At 40.0% G+C, this 16,844-nt stretch overlaps 2 protein-coding genes across 2 annotated transcripts; one reads left to right on the top strand and one right to left on the bottom strand.

Annotated features, from left to right (window-relative positions):
• Positions 1-247: 247 nt before the first annotated feature.
• LOC117480809 (CD226 antigen-like) lies at positions 248-4,146 on the top strand. The gene is made up of 4 exons (XM_034128291.1): positions 248-384; positions 1,587-1,922; positions 3,205-3,537; positions 3,737-4,146. The coding sequence occupies exons 1-4, from the start codon at positions 291-293 to the stop codon at positions 3,922-3,924; spliced, it is 951 nt and encodes a 316-aa protein (XP_033984182.1). The 5' UTR covers positions 248-290; the 3' UTR covers positions 3,925-4,146.
• Positions 4,147-12,309: 8,163 nt separating this feature from the next.
• LOC117480812 (Fc receptor-like A) lies at positions 12,310-15,800 on the bottom strand. The gene is given in 7 exon segments (XM_034128295.1): positions 12,310-12,907; positions 13,494-13,739; positions 13,814-13,970; positions 13,972-14,057; positions 14,695-14,952; positions 15,357-15,392; positions 15,731-15,800. Coding segments are annotated over 7 exon segments (894 nt in total). The 5' UTR covers positions 15,762-15,800; the 3' UTR covers positions 12,310-12,827.
• Between the last annotated feature and the right edge of the window lie 1,044 nt (positions 15,801-16,844).

Below are 16,844 nucleotides of genomic sequence, written 5' to 3'. Positions count from 1 at the left end.
TCACAGTTTTACCACACATTTTTTTTTTTTTGACTTGCAAAATTATCTTTTAAATTGACAAACATCATATGTGTAATTCGTGGCACAATTCAAACGGGATCGAAAGATAATCTTTCTCTCTCCATTCACTTCAATACATAACTTTTCCGAAATAAGGTCCCATGGAGGTCCACCGGAAGGGGAGGGACTTCGCCACTCTATGCGGAAGTGGGTTTGATAAACGACACACGTGACCTCCCTCCTCTCCCGCCCTGCTCTTCCTCCCTCTGGCTGCCGGTTAACAAGGAAACATGTTCAGACTCACTCGCTCCGCCATGGCGACTCTAATATCTGCCCAACATGTCTTCATGTTCCTCTGGATTATTGGCTCTGTGGCTGCAGGAGGTGAGGTGTGTGTGTGTGTGTGTGTGTGTGTGTGTGTGTGTGTGTGTGTGTGTGTGTGTGTGTGTGTGTGTGTGTGTGTGTGTGTGTGTGTGTGTGTGTGTGTGTGTGTGTGTGTGTGTGTGTGTGTGTGTGTGTGTGTGTGTGTGTGTGTGTGTGTGTGTTATACTCAAGTACTAATATACTATAATGACTTTGTATACTGCAGGGTAGCTTGTGGATTTACTCCAGGTGGAACTAAAGTCTGATTTAACACTTGATTATATTTCACATCATTCATCCACATCTGTGAAGTAACTAAAGGGATTAAATACATGTAGTGGAGGAAAAGTACACCATTTACCTCTGAACTGTAGTGGAGTAGAAGTAGCATATTACTCAAGTAAAGTACAAGTACCTCTAAATTGTACTTAAGTACAGCATTTGAGTAAATGTACTTAGTTACTTTACACCTCTGTGCATTGAATGTTATGTCATGTCCAGAGGTAAATACATATTTGTTATCAAAATTGTTGTACTATATATTACTACTACTGGTTTGCATACTGTTGGGTCTATATATAATAACAAGTATTTCATTTCTATTTCACAGCATTTCATTTTAGAGCTTATTCAAATGTACATTGCGCCCCTCCAAAACACTGCTGATGTCATTTGAGACGGAGAGTTGTGATTGGCTGAAAGTGAACAAACACAAACTGACTCCCTGCTCGCTCCAGCCAATGGAGGCCAAGAGTCTTTCTCATTTCTAAATAGAGCCCTCCTCCAGCAGAGCTCTGATCCTCTGCTGTAACACCGACGTGCAGCCGCCTGGCAGGGGCTCAGTCAGTAGGGACTGGGAGCCATAGGGTCGCCGGTTCAAGTCCCTGAACAGACCTTAATATGGAGTGTGGACTGCTACTTGGAGAGGTCCCAGTTCACCTCCTGCCCTGCCGTGGTGCCTTGAGCAAGGCACCGGACCCCCCCCCCCCCATGTGCATGGCTTTTTTCCCTTTGTCGGACGAATAAAGGAATTAAACTTAAAATGAATTTACAAGTGATAGTCCTGCATTCAACATCTTAAGTTAAAGAACAAAGTATGTGAAGTATATCAGACTTTAAAGTTTAAGAGCTGTGCCGTTTCAAACAGGAAGTAGAAATGTGCAGGTTGAGCTGATCACCGTTAAAGAAATGCTGCTGACTTTTGACTTTCTGTTTTTCTGTAGCTTTGAAGGCAAAGCCTGGAGGAGACGTCACTCTTCCGTGTCACAGTCAGACAGATGCTAATGTCACAAAGTTGGTGTGGAGCAGACCTGGGCTGAAGGATGAGTACGTCTTCTTCTTCAGCGATAACAGGCTGAATGAAACCAACCAGGATCCACATTATCGTGGTCGTGTTGAACTGAAAGATCCACAGATGAAGAACGGAGATGCTTCTGTTGTCCTGAAGAACGTTGACTACGATGACTCTGGAACGTACGAGTGTGAGGTTAGAACCTCCTCCAATAGCCGAAGGAAGAGAAAAGTGCCGGTGCAGTCCATCCATCTGATCGTCAGTAAAGGTGAATAATGACTAATGTTCTGCTCTCGTTCTTTAGCTGTGGTGAAAACAGAGGAAAGGCATTTTGAAGAACCAGACTCCAGTTCCCTGAAGTCACCCAGGAGTGGGAGATAGTGGACTGAGTTACTGTGTAGCACACATTATACAGAGGGTGATCACAGTATGAGTACTACCATACGAGTATATATGTAGCACACATTATACAGAGGGTGATCACAGTATGAGTACTACCATACGAGTATATATGTAGCACACATTATACAGAGGGTGATCACAGTATGAGTACTACCATACGAGTATATGTGTAGCACACATTATACAGAGGGTGATCACAGTATGAATACTACCATACGAGTATATATGTAGCACACATTATACAGAGGGTGATCACAGTATGAGTACTACCATACGAGTATATGTGTAGCACACATTATACAGAGGGCGATCACAGTATGAATACTACCATACGAGTATATGTGTAGCACACATTATACAGAGGGTGATCACAGTATGAATACTACCATACAAGTATATGTGTAGCACACATTATACAGAGGGTGATCACAGTATGAATACTACCATACGAGTATATGTGTAGCACACATTATACAGAGGGTGATCACAGTATGAGTACTACCATACGAGTATATGTGTAGCACACATTATACAGAGGGTGATCACAGTATGAATACTACCATACGAGTATATGTGTATCACACATTATACAGAGGGTGATCACAATATGAATACTACCATACGAGTATATGTGTAGCACACATTATGCAGAGGGCGATCACAGTATGAGTACTACCATACAAGTATATGTAGTACACATTATACAGAGGGCAATCACAGTATGAATACTGCCATACGAGTATATGTGTAGCACACATTATACACAGGGTGATCACAGTATGAATACTACCATACGAGTATATGTGTTGCACACATTATACAGAGGGTGATCACAGTATGAATACTACCATACGAGTATATGTGTATCACACATTATACAGAGGGTGATCACAGTATGAATACTACCATACGAGTATATGTGTAGTACACATTATACAGAGGGCGATCACAGTATGAGTACTACCATACGAGTATATGTGTAGCACATGAAATACATATTATATATCTGAATGTATAGTGGAAGAGATGTGACCTGTAAAACAATAGATTTTGTGCTCAAACTAGCAGAATATTCTAAGGACCGTTCGAGGTGAGCTGATCACTGTTAAAGAAATGTTGGTGACTTTCTCCTTTCTGCTTTTCTCCAGATCCAGGAGAGGTGAGGGCAAAGCCTGGAGAAGACGTCACTCTTCAGTGCAACAGTCCCACAGATGCTGACATCACAAAGATAAAGTGGGAAAGACCTGACCTGAAGGGTCATGCTGTCTTCTTCGTCAGAGAAAACAGGCCGTATGAAAAATACCAGGATCCACGTTATCACGGTCGTGTTGAGCTGAAAGATCCAGAGATGAAGAACGGAGACGTTTCTGTTGTCCTGATGAGCGTCACCGTCAACGACACGGGAACGTACCAGTGTTGGGTTACAATTCCCACCATGCCAAAAGAACTGTTGCGCTCCGTCCATCTGATCGTCTCTGAAGGTGAGTTGGTGTTTCTCCTGAAGAGTTCCTCCATTGGCATGTTTAAAGATGATGTTGATGCTCTGTGATCGGTAGATAATGTCTGACATGAGACTGGAGAGGAAACAGATTCTGTTCTTCATCACCTTCATGATCAGCTGTTCTCCAACATGAGGGGGGGTCCAGTCGTTTCCTCACTGCTCTCTGTTTCTGTCCTCAGGTCCCACGAAGGAAGAACTGGAGCAAAAGCACAGTACAATACCTTGGTGGGGAGTTGTTTTGTTACTGGTTTGTCTTGTTGTTGTTGTTGTTGGTGGTTTTGCTCTTAGACGTTTGGTTTTTCCAAAACCTAAAAGTGGTCCTTTGCCGAGTTCAGAGGAGCGTGTTGCTTTTACAGTAAGTGAGTAAAGCACTGATCACTCACGCACCTCTAACACCCGACTGTCCTCCATCAACTGCTTCTGAACAAATAACAACTCCAAAGAGACCGTTCTGAGTATTTAGGGTTTATATATTGGACTCAGGAAAAAGTACTTAAAATACATGTTACCATAGTAACTGCACTTAAAACACATTTTGTTTAATTAAAAGTACTGTTACTATGAATACATTGTATTTAAGTTGAAGTACTATTACTACTATATTATATTTAAACAATTTCCCAATTTGGGATCAATAAAGTACTATTTTATCTTATCTTATTACTTATTTGAAATACACCAATATATATATATACTTGAAATACATGTTATTTAGGTAAATGTACTTACCTTTGAGAACATATCGAACATGAAAGTGCCTAAATCTGTCAATGTAAAGCTTGCTTTGTACTGTGTTAGGTATTCTTTGTTTTATATTAGATTTGTAGTTTTATATGGAGATTCTTTTTTTATATTTTACGACATCAAGTCAAATTCCTCGTATGTGTGAACCTGCAATAAACCCGTTTCTGATTTTGTTACATCTGGACACTGAAGTTCTTATTTTATATATAATTATTTCTTGTGTTTATTGTATATTGTGCACATGTGTTCTCTGTACTGAGCATTAGCTGCTAATGCTAACAGACCAAAGCCTCAGAGTTACGAAATATAATAATGCTTGTGACGTAGAAAAGGATTTAAAGACATTTTATTGAAGCCAAAGTACTGTTACGTTAAAAAAAAGTATTTTAATCAAAGTTCTGTTACTTAAACATTTTATAAAAGTACAGAGGGAAAAAATGACAGATTGTTAAAACACTTCATCAGACCTGGAAACATGGTGGAGGGTCATGTGACCATCAGACTCAGTCCTGATGGAGACGCCATCTTTGTAGAAATCATCAGAGGGGGGGTCGGCCATCCATCAGAGGCGTCCTCACATCTCAGAGAGACACGTTCTCCTCTGAATACCTGAGAGCTGCTGGGAGTCACCGTCAGACGAGCTGCAGGGAGTTATTGGAGTCTGAGTCAAACTTCTAAAATAAAACCGATCCCAGAATAAAGTTCACAGCAGTATGGAGACACTGATAAACCCTTTAGCTCGTTAGCTTCTGTCACGCTAACCTCAGGAGAAACTGGGTTATTGTTGGAGCAGAACACCTAGGGTGGTGGCTGAGAGCCCCCCCCTCTGCTACACGCCGTTCGTTGGATGAGGCTGATCTCTATTTAATAAAGAAAGGAATTGAAAACACCGGAATCAAAAGTTATAACAATTATCTGAGTTTACTGGTAGGAAACAAAACACGTATACAAGTTTTACAGAGTACTCCGGACTTCAGGTTTGTGATGCGATGCGGATACAGGTATCGGGACCAACCACTCAGCAAACAAGAAGCATGGACTTCAGGTTTGTGATGCGATGCGGACACAGGTATCGGGACCACTCATCAAACAAGAAAGCATTTTACATACAAAAACAACAGTATTCATATTCATATTTTGGGGCGGAGATGTGTTTACTTCTTCCTTCCCATTTTACTCCGAAGCGAATTAGAGAGTCCGTGAGGAGGAGCTGTGTGAGCTGCTCACATCCCCCAGGTGTTTTTACTGGTTGGATTCACTTCTGGTCGGGTTCAATACAGCGAATCAGAGTTCTGACCAGAACGTGAGATTCTGAAGTTCCTCAAGGGCAAAGTCAAGGTTCAAGGTTCAAGGTTCTTTATTGTCAATCTGACATAGCTACAGAGTAATTATGCAGTTGAAAATCTTATGTCACAGGCTTCTCCAACAATGCAACATAATAACATAACATAATAACAATAAGAGCAAGAGCAATACAAAAATAATAATAGTTATAAAAATGAAATAAAGTTATGATGTGGAATAGTGCAGTATGAGTCTATATACAAGTTATTGGAATGATATATATATATTAGGTATTAGATACATATTACTGAGTAGCAGATGAATGTTTGAAGTTGTTTCAACAGTTCAATTTTTTAACAGTCTCACTGCCCGCGGGAAGAAACTGTCTCCGAATCTTCTTGTCCTTGCCCGGATGCTGCGGTAACGTCTGCCAGACGGCAACAGAAAGAACAGTTTGTGGCTGGGGTGATGGGGGTCTTTGACAATCCGTAGTGATTTCTTCCTGAGCCGCTGGGAGTAAAGGTCCTCCATGGATGGCAGCTCCGTCCTGGTGATGTGCTGTGCAGTTTTCACCACCCTCTGTAAAGCCTTACGATCGAGGTCGGTGCAGCTGCCGTACCAGGCCGTCATGCTGCCAGTGAGGATACTCTCTATCGTGCACCTGTAGAAGTTGCAGAGTATCCTGGAATCCATTTTGAACCTCCTCAGCCTGCGGAGGAAGAAGAGCCGCTGTCGAGCTTTCTTGGTGATGGTGGTGGTGTGAAGAGACCATGTCAGGTCCTCAGTGATGTGGACCCCAAGGAACCTGAAGCTTTTGACTCTCTCCACCGTAGTCCCATTGATGGCGATGGGGGCGTGTCCCTCCCCCTGCTGCTTCCTGTAGTCCACAATCAGCTCCTTTGTTTTGCTGATGTTGAGATGGAGGTTGTTCTCCTGGCACCAAGATGTCAGGTTTTCGACCTCCTCTCTGTACGCCGTCTCGTCATCGTCTGTGATCTGGCCGATGACGGTCGTGTCATCAGCAAACTTCACGATGGTGTTGGAGCTGTGTGTGGCCACGCAGTCGTGGGTGAACAGGGAGTAGAGGAGAGGGCTGAGCACGCAGCCTTGAGGGGCACCGGTGTTGAGAATCAGGGTGGAGGATGTGATGTTTCCCACCCGCACTGCCTGGGGTCTGCCCGTCAGGAAGTTCAGGATCCAGTCACAGAGGGCGCTGTTGAGCCCGAGGTCTCTGAGCTTGATGGCCAGCTTGGAGGGCACAATGGTGTTGAATGCTGAACTGTAGTCAATGAACAGCATTCTCACATATGTGTTCCTGTTCTTCGGGTCCAGGTGTGAGAGGGCAGTGTGGAGGGTGAGGGCTATGGCGTCGTCTGTGGACCTGTTTGCTCTGTAGGCAAACTGCAGGGGGTCCAGAGATTCAGGGAGGGAGGAGGTGATGAATAATTTGACTAACCGCTCAAAGCACTTCATTATGATGGAGGTGAGTGCTAATGGGCGGTAGTCGTTGGGGCAGGTGATTATTGTCTTTTTGGGGACAGGAATGATGGTGGAGTGTTTAAGACATGTGGGGACTACAGACTGCAGCAGGGACCTGTTGAAGATGTCTGTGAACACCTCTGCCAGCTGAACTGCACACACCCTGAGAACACGGCCAGGGATGCCATCAGGTCCAGGAGCCTTGTGTGGGTTAACCCTTTTAAAGGATTTACACACATCTGCCCTATTTAAAACAAAAGGGCAGTGTAGCTCCTGGTCCCTCTGTACCTCCACAGCCTGGCTGCTCTCAAAGCGTGCAAAAAAACTGTTCAGCTCATCTGGGAGAGATGCGCACGCAGACACTCCCGCAGCACCCCCCGCTGCTCCTTTGTAGTCAGTCATTGTCCCTTAGTCCCGCCCACATATTCCTAGTCAATCTTATCTCTGCCCCGATATCCACTCCCTTACTTTCCCATGGGATCTTTCACATAAACTATTCCTTCTCAGACAATTAAACATTGCACACAAATATAATGATGCCCAGAAAGAACCTTGAAAAGAATATGTGTGTGTGTGCTTAGTGAAGGAGGTGTATGTGTGTGTAACAGGATCTCTGGGTCAGTGAGTTGTAAGTGAGAATATAATATCTATATATGTGATTACTTAAAACAGTTCAAACAATACATGTTCACTAAAATACAATTCAAAATAATACATGTTTACTTCAATACAGTTTAGAATCATATCTTTTTACTTCATTATCCAGCAGAGTGATAGAGTTTGACTGATTCAAGTAAATGGTTATAATTGTAACTACAGCTGCAGAATTAACCAACGTGTTATCTAAATATCAATATTGACTCATGCTATATCCAAATAGCAGTGAAGACAAAATATGTGAAATATCTGAATGAGGTATTCTACAGACTTAATTAAAAAACCTTGTTAGTTTACAGAACCTCTTAAAAAAATCACACAATGATAACTTTAGTACATTTTCTATGATGTTGAGAATAATGATGCAAAAACTGAGATTTCCTCTGATATTGAAAATCAGTAAAAAATGACTGCATTCGTTCTCTTTTTCCAAATTGTGCAGCTTTCATGGTTATCTTTAGATTTGTTCCACGCCTCTAGCAGATATCATGCGTTATCTGTTGGTGTAATTATCAAAACTAAATGTTCATTATGAAGTACCTAAACTTAAACAGGAAGAAATATTCAACATATAGTTTGAGAAACTTTAAGCAGAAAGACAGAAATACCTCTATATGTTTTGAGTATAATAACCTCTGACTCCTCGACTCCTCGAATAAAATAAATTAAATAAATTAAATAAAATAAATAAATGTAATTATATATATTTAAATGTTTTAAATGTTTATATTTTATATTTGTTCATTGTTCTACTGTTTTTATTTCCACATAGTGTCCAGTGCCTTGCTTACCATGCTGCTGCTGAGATGGAAACACTTCAGCCTTAATTATCCCCCAGTAAATAAGGGTTATTAAAGTAACCTTTTTATTTTCATTTAAGATTAATTTGAAAGAAAAGCTAAAACAGGCTCACCAGGAGTAACTACAGTCTGATTATAATGATTGATGCATAAAAGTATTCTCATCAAAATATAGTTAAAGTACACTAAAAGTAGTCATTGTGCAGATTGGTCCATTTCAGAATAATATATATGATATGTTTTATAATGATTGATCATTAACGTGTTCTCAAAGCTGGTGAAGTAACTAAAGGTATTAAATACATGTAGTGGAGTAGAAGTACACAGTAGCATACAATGTAAATACTAAATAAAATAAATATATCAAAATTGTATTTAAGTACAGTACTTGAGTAAATGTACTTCCAATAATCACCCAACCCCCTTTTATTTCTACTTATTACCACAACTCGTGCTCTTCTCATTTAGTGTACGCTCAGTAAAAAGATAAATAGTTCTTTATTTTTCCCAAAATGTGAAATAATTGTATGTTAAAGCACCAATTTTGTAATTTTTAAAAGGTGGGAAAAAGTACAAACATGATTAAATAAAAACAGCAGCAAGTCTGTACACATACAAATAAACCAATTAAAGCTGATTTCTGAGTTAAAAAGTACTTTAGTTTCTTTACACCGCTGACTATAAGCTTTATAAAGAGTCACTAAAACAGGCTAACCGTTAGCTTAGCTTTTATCGGTCACCTAATCTCTTCATTTTAACGGATAACGGGGATTAACGGGTGAAGTTTAACGTTAGTGTCGGTACCAGAGAGAAGACAGTAATGGTAACATCCCGTCTGCTGGAGCTCAGCATCCTCTTAGTTTATCACTTTGACGCAGAAACAGCAACAGAGGGTGTTTCTCAATGTCAAGGAAGGCTCCTCCACTATTTCAAGGATGCTACGTCATCGAGTCCCGCCGAAGGACTTTGCCTCTGTTGTTGATATTTGTGGTTTCTGCTACAATGTGCACCAATATGTGTAAAAAAGGTTTGCAGACATCAAGTATGATATATGAATGGAAAGGATGTACAGAAACACTTCTTTGGAAAACTATGAGAATGAAGAAAGGTGATTGAAGATGAGAAATGTATGTACATTTATAAATGTAAATATGTAAAAATGTAAGTAGGAATAACTTGCAGAAATGATTTAAAGGATAATCATTGATCAGCAGTAAGTAAGGGGTGGGAATTATAAGCATCTGCTTCCTCCTGCTCTCTTTGGACACATAGGATTTATTATTATTATTATTATGAATATTGATGAATACTGTATTCTAATAATAGGGTATTCTGTTTTTCACATTTGTTATTTTTTATTTGTTTTTTAATCTGTTCGAAATAAAGATGGAAATGAAAAATGAAATGAAATACACATTGTATTATTGATTGGTGATTTTATGATTTTCTTATGGCTGCTTATCCTCCAGGACTTTTTCAAGGCTGCAAATAGAAGGAGAACGTGTTATGTTAGTTGAGTCAGCAGAGGCACAGTAAACGGCAGTGGAGGAAGGAAGCTGGCTGGCACGGAGACGTCAGGGACAGGAGGCAAAAATCCAGGCGAAGAGATCACAGGGACGAGGAGAGCAGCGAGACACACCGGAGGGTCGAACACAAAGGAATGATCTGGCAGGGAAGTGGCATGAGGACCGGGCTTTTATATCAACAGGTGAAGAGGTGAGTGGAAACAGGTGTGCCTCGTCTGCTGCTGGGAGGAGCCAGCCAACTCCCTGTCACACACCAGCCCTGCAGAGGAAAACAGAGAAGGGGGGGGGAGACAGAAGAAAACACAAAAAAAGCACACAACAAAACCAAAACTAAATACAGTATCATTATATTGAATAGCAACGGACTGCATACACTACCTTGTGGAGTACCATTCTCCACAGCATAAACACTTTTCTGCACCTATACTCTTACTTGGATTTTTCTGTCCACTAAAAAATTCATAACCCAATGATATGCTTTACCACCAATTCCCAATGATTTTAACTTCCTTGATTAGTAGTCCTTCCTTCCAGAGCATGTCATAAGCCTATTCAATAGAGAGGCGAAGTCCCTCCCTTTCCGGGGGAGCTCCATGGGACCTTATTTCGGAAAAAGTTATGCATTGAAGTCAATGGAGAGAGAAAGATTATCTTTCGATCCCGTTTGAATTGTGCCATGAATTACACATATGATGTTTGTCAATTTAAAAGATAATTTTGCAAGTAAAAAAAATTAAAATGTGTCGTAAAACTGTGAAGTAACACTTTTTTTGTGTGAACCCGCTCAATGAGCTACATCTCTGATCTCGCACCACACACCAAGACGGCCGTCACGTTGGCACATTTCACTTCTTTCTTTCAGAATGAGGCGGAAAGTATTAAAAGAGTTGAAAATCACTCCAAGTCTGGGCATGTTGAGAGCTGTACATACACACAAGGGGAGTTAGTCGGTTCCTAAGAGCCAGCATGCGGGACCGGGACTCTGGGATTTGTAGTCTTTCTAGTTGCGTATTTTTCATAGTCTTATATTTCAACAGTTTTACGACAAACTGACTTTTTTGACATGGAAATTATTTGTTAAGATTGACAAACATCATATGTGTAATTCGTGGCACAATTCAAACGGGATCCAAAGATAATCTTTCTCTCTCCATTGACTTCAATACATCATTTTTCCGAAATAAGGTCCCATGGGTCGGAAGTAGATGGGCGGGACTTCGCCACTCTATATCAATTACACTCTGCTTCTTCTTCTTCTTCTGTGGTTTAATGGAGGTCTTACTGAGCTCCACACCGCCCCCTGGCGCTGGAGGGCTGAATACCCAACAGGACATCTGACGTCCTTAAAGATCTAATAACAGAGTTTTGTTTTTGAATCAACTTTTTTTATGAAAAATCTTTTATGTCATTTCCCTTTTCCAGGAATCTCAACAGAGAAAGTTTGGCTTGACTAAAACATTTATAATGTTAAATAAATGAAAACAATTCACTGTTAAGAATGAGATATTAATTATTAATGCCATTGATTATTGCAGACATTCAGAAGTTAAATCTATTTCTCTCTTAATCTAAGAATGATCTTAACCCACTCAAAGGATTCTCAAATAATCAGGAATAACGTTGTGAAAACAATAACTCATCTCTCTCAGATTAATGTGCTCAGGTTTTTCATTACCACCTACTACTGGATATATAATACACTACCTTTTCCAAAAAACACTATTATAACTAAAGGAAAATATACTAATACAGAATAAATAATAAGCTACACTTTATTTTTTTGGAAGGAGTATTTCATCTAATTGCTCTGAGAGGGAAAGGAAACCCAACACAACAAACCCTAATGATGAAATACAAGTGTTCCTGTAAGGCAGGTTTATTTAAAGCTTCTTCAACACGAGGCGATTCAAAGTGCGTTACACAACTGAAAGACATTAAGAAATAATGCAGCAGATCATTCAAAAGCAGAGGGACTCAAATAAACATGAAACTAGCTGATATCGAATAACTCAGGTATACAACACATGAATAACAGTTACTGTGCATCGTGAGATAAGAATAGTTCAGTTCAAAGCAAACAGGAAAGTCTTCAGTCTGGATTTAAAAGGACCTGCAGGTTTCTGGGGGTTTGATCCAGATATTTGGAGATTAATAACTGAACTTCTCCAGGTTTAGTTCTGGGACAGAAAGCAGACCCGTCCCAGAAGACCTGCAAATCATTTTGAGGATGCAAGCTTTAAAAAACAGGGTTTCTATCGGAGTCTGGTGAACAGATAATGAATAAGAGTTTATACGCAGAGTTATTTAATGTAACTGTAAACTAGACTCACCTTCCACTCGTCAATAAGTCAATAAAGATCCTGGAGCTGATTTTCTACAAGATTTCTATCAAATAAACAATGTTCCAACTTCTACATATGGTGATGTACATTTAATACATACATCACTGTTGTAATGTTTGTGAAAAGCTTTAGGAGATTTTTGGGATAAATCCTGAATGAATTCAATGATTTTAAAAGTTTAGTAGATTTTCCTGAAATGTGAAAGAAAATGGCCAAAATTACAACTTTTTAATTGTTTAACTTTAGTATATGTTTTCTTTGTATCTGCATATCTTCTTTGTACTGAGCATTAGCTGCTAATGCTAATAGACCACTGCTTCAGAAATAAAGGGAATAATATTGCATGTGCACGATATCAGTCAATACATGATTGAATGTAATTACACTGAGTTCAAAACATGGCGTTCCTCAGGGAAGCGTTCTGGGTCCTCCACTGTTTCAGAACTGATGCTCCGTGGTGACAGCAGACATGACATCATCGTCGTCATCGTCCAATCCCTGCTCAGCGTGGTCGCTTCCTGTTGTCAGAAAGAAAATGTAGAAAACGTATTAAGAGTTTTGGTAGATATTAAATCCCTTTAGATCAGGGGGGTCAAAACTTCTTTCCCGACGGCCGCATACAGAAAAATAGACGAAGGGCTGGGCCGCTCACTAGAGGTTTATTACCTCGTAAGTTCAGTTAGTAAAATCAATCAAATGTAGGTACATGATGCTTGTTAGTGTTTAGCTCATCCCTTAAAACAGATCCTCAGATTGATTATAATAAGAGGAAATATGAAGGTTTATTTCAAGCTTGTTGTGTAAATAAGTCATTGGGCTTTTTTCTTATCAACTAAGATTTGTTAGAAAATGTTTCCAACTTTAATTGACTGAATGTATTTGAAAAGTGTTCTCATTAACACATGAATACTACTGTGATATATGTTTACATTTATATTTAAGAAGTACAATATAAGACAAGCACACGTTTCATTTGTGGGCCATATTCCATTATACTTTTTGAATTAGCTGAGGGCCGATTCAAAATGGTCCGCGGGCAGCATTTGGTCCCTGGGCCGTAGTTTGGACACCCCTGAGTTAGATGTAGAAACTGAGAGAAGTTACCTCTGGCCCTCTCTCGATATATAGACACCATGAGGAAAGTGGAGATGCAGTACGGGCAGAAAACCACCAGGTGGCAGATCACCCTGAACACAATATGGAGGAAGCGGGGATGAGGTTGGGGTGTGGTCGGGTCCATGGTGGATGTAGGAGGAGAGGAAGTAGGCGGGTTCGTGGTGGATGTCGGAGGAGAGGAAGTAGGCGGGCTCGTGGTGGATGTCGGAGGAGAGGAAGTGGTGGTAGGTTTTTCTGCAGAGAGAATCACACCTGGTCAGGTGAACATCTGAAGGAATGAGTCCTGAAACCAAAGGAAAGCTCCTCACCTGAGACAGACAGCCGGCTCTCTGGAGACTCTCCTTTACTCTGGACTCTACACTTGTAGAGGCCTTCATCAGACCTGGAGACATGGAGGAGGGTCATGTGACCATCAGACTCAGTCCTGATGAGGACGCCATCTTTGTAGAAATCAGCAGGGGGGGGGGGCGGCCATCTTTGTTCTACAGATCAGAGTGACGTCATCTCCCTCCATCACAGGGAGGGCAGGACTCTGCAGGATCACTGATCCACCTGAACAGAGAGACAGAAACAACATCTACTCTGACAGGATAAACTCTATATCTGAACAGAGAGACAGAAACAACATCTACTCTGACAGGATAAACTCTATACCTGAAGAGACAGAAACAACATCTACTCTGACAGGATAAACTCTATACCTGAACAGAGAGACAGAAACAACATCTACTCTGACAGGATAAACTCTATATCTGAACACCGCTGTATGTGAACACGAGATGGAGAATGAACGTGATAAATAAATTACAAATGTCAGAGATTATTAATGAACCCACTACCTGCCAAATGTAATGATTGGTTCTCAGGGACAGTGTGTGTGTGTATGTTTTCTTGTTCATATGTACATATCAGGACCAACTGGAGTCGTAGAACTTAAGAGGACACTTTAAAAAAGTGAATTTTCGCTTAAATTATGATAATATAGAACAAAATAAAATGTTTGCCAGTCCCTGAAGTATGAGTCTGTACTGAGGTGTATTTTAGTGGATGATAGTGTGTGTGAGAATGTGTGTTTTGTACCCTGTGGTTAGCACAAGCTAGCAGCTCTGCGGTCGTCCAGCTTCCTCTCTCTGATGAACTTCTTAAATTATGTTTAGTATTGATGAGGAAACAGAGAGGCTGATCTTACCAGAGACGGTGATGGTGATGGTGTTACTGGTGGATCCCTCTGTGGACTCACACCAGTACACTCCACTGTCCAAAGGGTCAGAGGAGCTGATGGTACAGGAGGAACCAGCAGGTCTTCCCCAGCCGACTCCACACTCAGCTCTGTTCTCATAGCTCCTGTTTCTCCTCACAGTCCATCCATCAGAGGCGTCCTCACATCTCAGAGAGACACGTTCATCTTCAAATACCTGAGAGCTGCTGGGAGTCACCGTCAGACGAGCTGCAGGGAGGAAGATTTATAAAACACTGAAGAAGAAGAAGCCACTGATATGTTCACTGATTCATTTCATTTCATTTCAAACCTTTATTTAACCAGATTGTCCCCTGAGATCATAGATCTCTTTTTCAAGGGAGACCTGCAGCAATTAGGTTCCACATGAAACATAAAACAACATAAAACAATAGAGGATATCATACAATATATTTACAAGCTACATTTACATACTTATCAACATTTATAAATACCCATAGTTTCAATGAGTATTTAACAGCATTAATCTAACATGCGATGCAGAGTTCAGTATGTGAGGACAGAAAAGAGTTCAGTTACTCTGAGACTAAAGTGATGCATCAGGTCAACAGAGACACAGCTTTGAGTTTCTAAGACGGAGAAAGTGTACTGACCCTGGTTAGTGGAGCAGCTCAGCAGGGAGGTGAGGACTGAGGAGAAACCACAGGTTAGTGTGAGTTTACTGCGACACACAGGACACTTCAACAGGTCTGTATGGTGCTTTTAAAACACATTAATGTAGTGCAAAGTTAGCACGAGTCAGACTGGATAGAAGTCTGAGAAAATACCAGACTTCTCTTTTAGCAGGAACTTGAATGCACCACAACAATCATATTAGTTTGCAGTTTCTGCTGAACGTACCAAACAGTACAGAGAGTTACATCTCTCCAGACTCTGGATGCTTGTTGTGAAGGTCAGTGAACTCTCAGATGTTTTCATGATACCTGAACGTCTTCCCTCATGCTAACAGAATAAAGATTGTACTTACAGACGAGGCGTTGAAGACTTGTTGGATCCATTGTACCTCTTTGTGATGTGACATCAAACTGTTTCTCTGAAAGTAGCCCACAGCAGCGTTTCCTTCCTGTCACCGCTTCCTTCAACCTTAACACCTTTTAAAACACATATACTAATCCTTCAGGTTATAGGTTTTACTCTTGGCTACTCGGCTTGTGCGATTAATAAAAAATAAAATAGCTTCCACACAAATAAGACTCAGAAAATACTCTTTCAGTCAGAGTGAACACAACAACAAGAGGCACAACTCAACAAAAAAGCTTTTATTGAAGCAAACTAAGATTCTCTTTATATATTCTGTTGGATGATAAACGTTAAATAATTGTAATAATTGTGTCGTTATCTTCCACACAGGTTGACCACCTCTGTCTCTAATTTGGCTGCAACATGGGAATTGTAGTCTTTTATTCACCATGCACTTCACAAATAATCTAAATAATATCGCCACTAGATGGCAATATTATTTTGACCATAACAAAAAACTGTCTCACTTCCTCTTATTATAATCCTGTAAAATGATCTTAATAATAAACAACAATACACTTTTCGTGTTAAAAGTGTTTTTGTATATATAAGTCTTAACAACATTCATGGTTCATACATTTTATTGTGTACATTTTACATGAATCTATTTGTATATGTAACCAATATAATTTGTTTGGTATGGTATATAATATTTTGATATACATTTGAATACTTAGTCAAACAAATTGTGTGACAGAATTAAATTATTGGATATTTTTTAAGTTTCTTTATCCATATTTTATTATTATTCAAAAATACTGAACATGTTTAACCTGTTAAGCCCTGAGCCTGTTTTTCAGGTCTCAGGCTCGAAAATGACATTCCCAGAACAAATGACCATATCTTCTAAAAGGGTTAAATTAATAATATTTTTTCTCAAAGTAATGATAAACCTGTGAGTTGGATGTAGAAAAGTCAGAACAATATAGATGTTTTTTATTTTAAAGAAAATTCAGATTTTACATAGCAAAAAACTGTAAATTATAGTGTCCATCCAAAAATTATTTTTTACTTGGATGATGGTAAGGTAGACTAAAAGCTTTAGGAATCCAAAGTACATG

Source organism: Trematomus bernacchii, unplaced genomic scaffold (genome assembly GCF_902827165.1).
Source record: "Trematomus bernacchii unplaced genomic scaffold, fTreBer1.1, whole genome shotgun sequence".
In the NCBI taxonomy this organism is placed as follows: Eukaryota; Metazoa; Chordata; class Actinopteri; order Perciformes; family Nototheniidae; genus Trematomus; species Trematomus bernacchii.
This window is presented reverse-complemented; position numbering and strand designations above follow the sequence as displayed.

Coding starts and splice junctions, on each gene's coding strand:
- LOC117480809 (XM_034128291.1), top strand. CDS start 291: ATGTTCAGACTCACTCGCTCCGCCATGGCGACTCTAATATCTGCCCAA. Junction 385..1,586: donor TGGCTCTGTGGCTGCAGGAG/GTGAGGTGTGTG, acceptor GTTTTTCTGTAG/CTTTGAAGGCAAAGCCTGGA. Junction 3,538..3,736: donor CCATCTGATCGTCTCTGAAG/GTGAGTTGGTGT, acceptor TTCTGTCCTCAG/GTCCCACGAAGGAAGAACTG.